Source organism: Phalaenopsis equestris, unplaced genomic scaffold (genome assembly GCF_001263595.1).
Source record: "Phalaenopsis equestris unplaced genomic scaffold, ASM126359v1 Scaffold000725, whole genome shotgun sequence".
Classification (NCBI taxonomy): domain Eukaryota; kingdom Viridiplantae; phylum Streptophyta; class Magnoliopsida; order Asparagales; family Orchidaceae; genus Phalaenopsis; species Phalaenopsis equestris.
Window position 1 is genome coordinate 39,432 of NW_018165165.1, and position 607 is coordinate 40,038.

The 607-nt window shown below is 37.1% G+C and overlaps 1 protein-coding gene across 1 annotated transcript in view; it reads left to right on the plus strand.

The window, feature by feature from the left end:
• Positions 1-229, plus strand: part of LOC110030483 (glycine-rich cell wall structural protein 2-like) — a 14,771-nt gene extending 14,542 nt beyond the window's left edge. Inside the window, exon 2 of the mRNA XM_020733211.1 lies at positions 18-229. Within this exon, the coding sequence (XP_020588870.1) occupies positions 18-154 (137 nt within the window). The 3' untranslated portion in view covers positions 155-229. The remainder of the gene's footprint in view (positions 1-17) is intronic.
• Positions 230-607: the final 378 nt, after the last annotated feature.

The following is a 607-nucleotide window of genomic DNA, read 5'->3' on the forward strand; positions in this document are numbered from 1 at the left end:
CCGGGGTTCTGGATCAGGTTCAGGTGCAGGTGGGGCTCAGGGAGGAGGAAGTGGCGGCGGCGGAGGTGGCGGCGGTGGAGGGTCCGGCAGTGGGTCTGGTCATGGATCTGGTGGGGGATCTGGATATGGGGGTGGCGTCGGAGGGCTCAACTAAGCAGTGGACTACTTCATAAATAACATTGAAGAGCTAAATAAGAGCTGCATGGCCAATACTTATATAATTTTGCACTTCTGCTCATTCATGCACTCCTGCTCGCTCATTCATGCACTGTGATGTAACAGCTTATACTTTTGTGTGTCGACTTATGAATGAAATCAATAAATATATGCTTGCTTATATCAGAGTGTTAAATTACTTTTTTATTTTATTTTTTTTTTTTTTTTTTTTTTAAAATAAAAAAAAACCACTATATTATTTATATTTTTTGATTTAGTTCTATATTTATTTCTGTCTGAGCTTTAAAATAATGGTTTTAAATTGAAAAAATATTGCGTGCAGTGTTCGAATGTTACTCTATGCCTAGACTCCAAACTAAAATTGGATTTTTTTACATATTTTATTCACTCCAATAGAGTTATAAGGTTCTAAATACATGATTTGAATGTA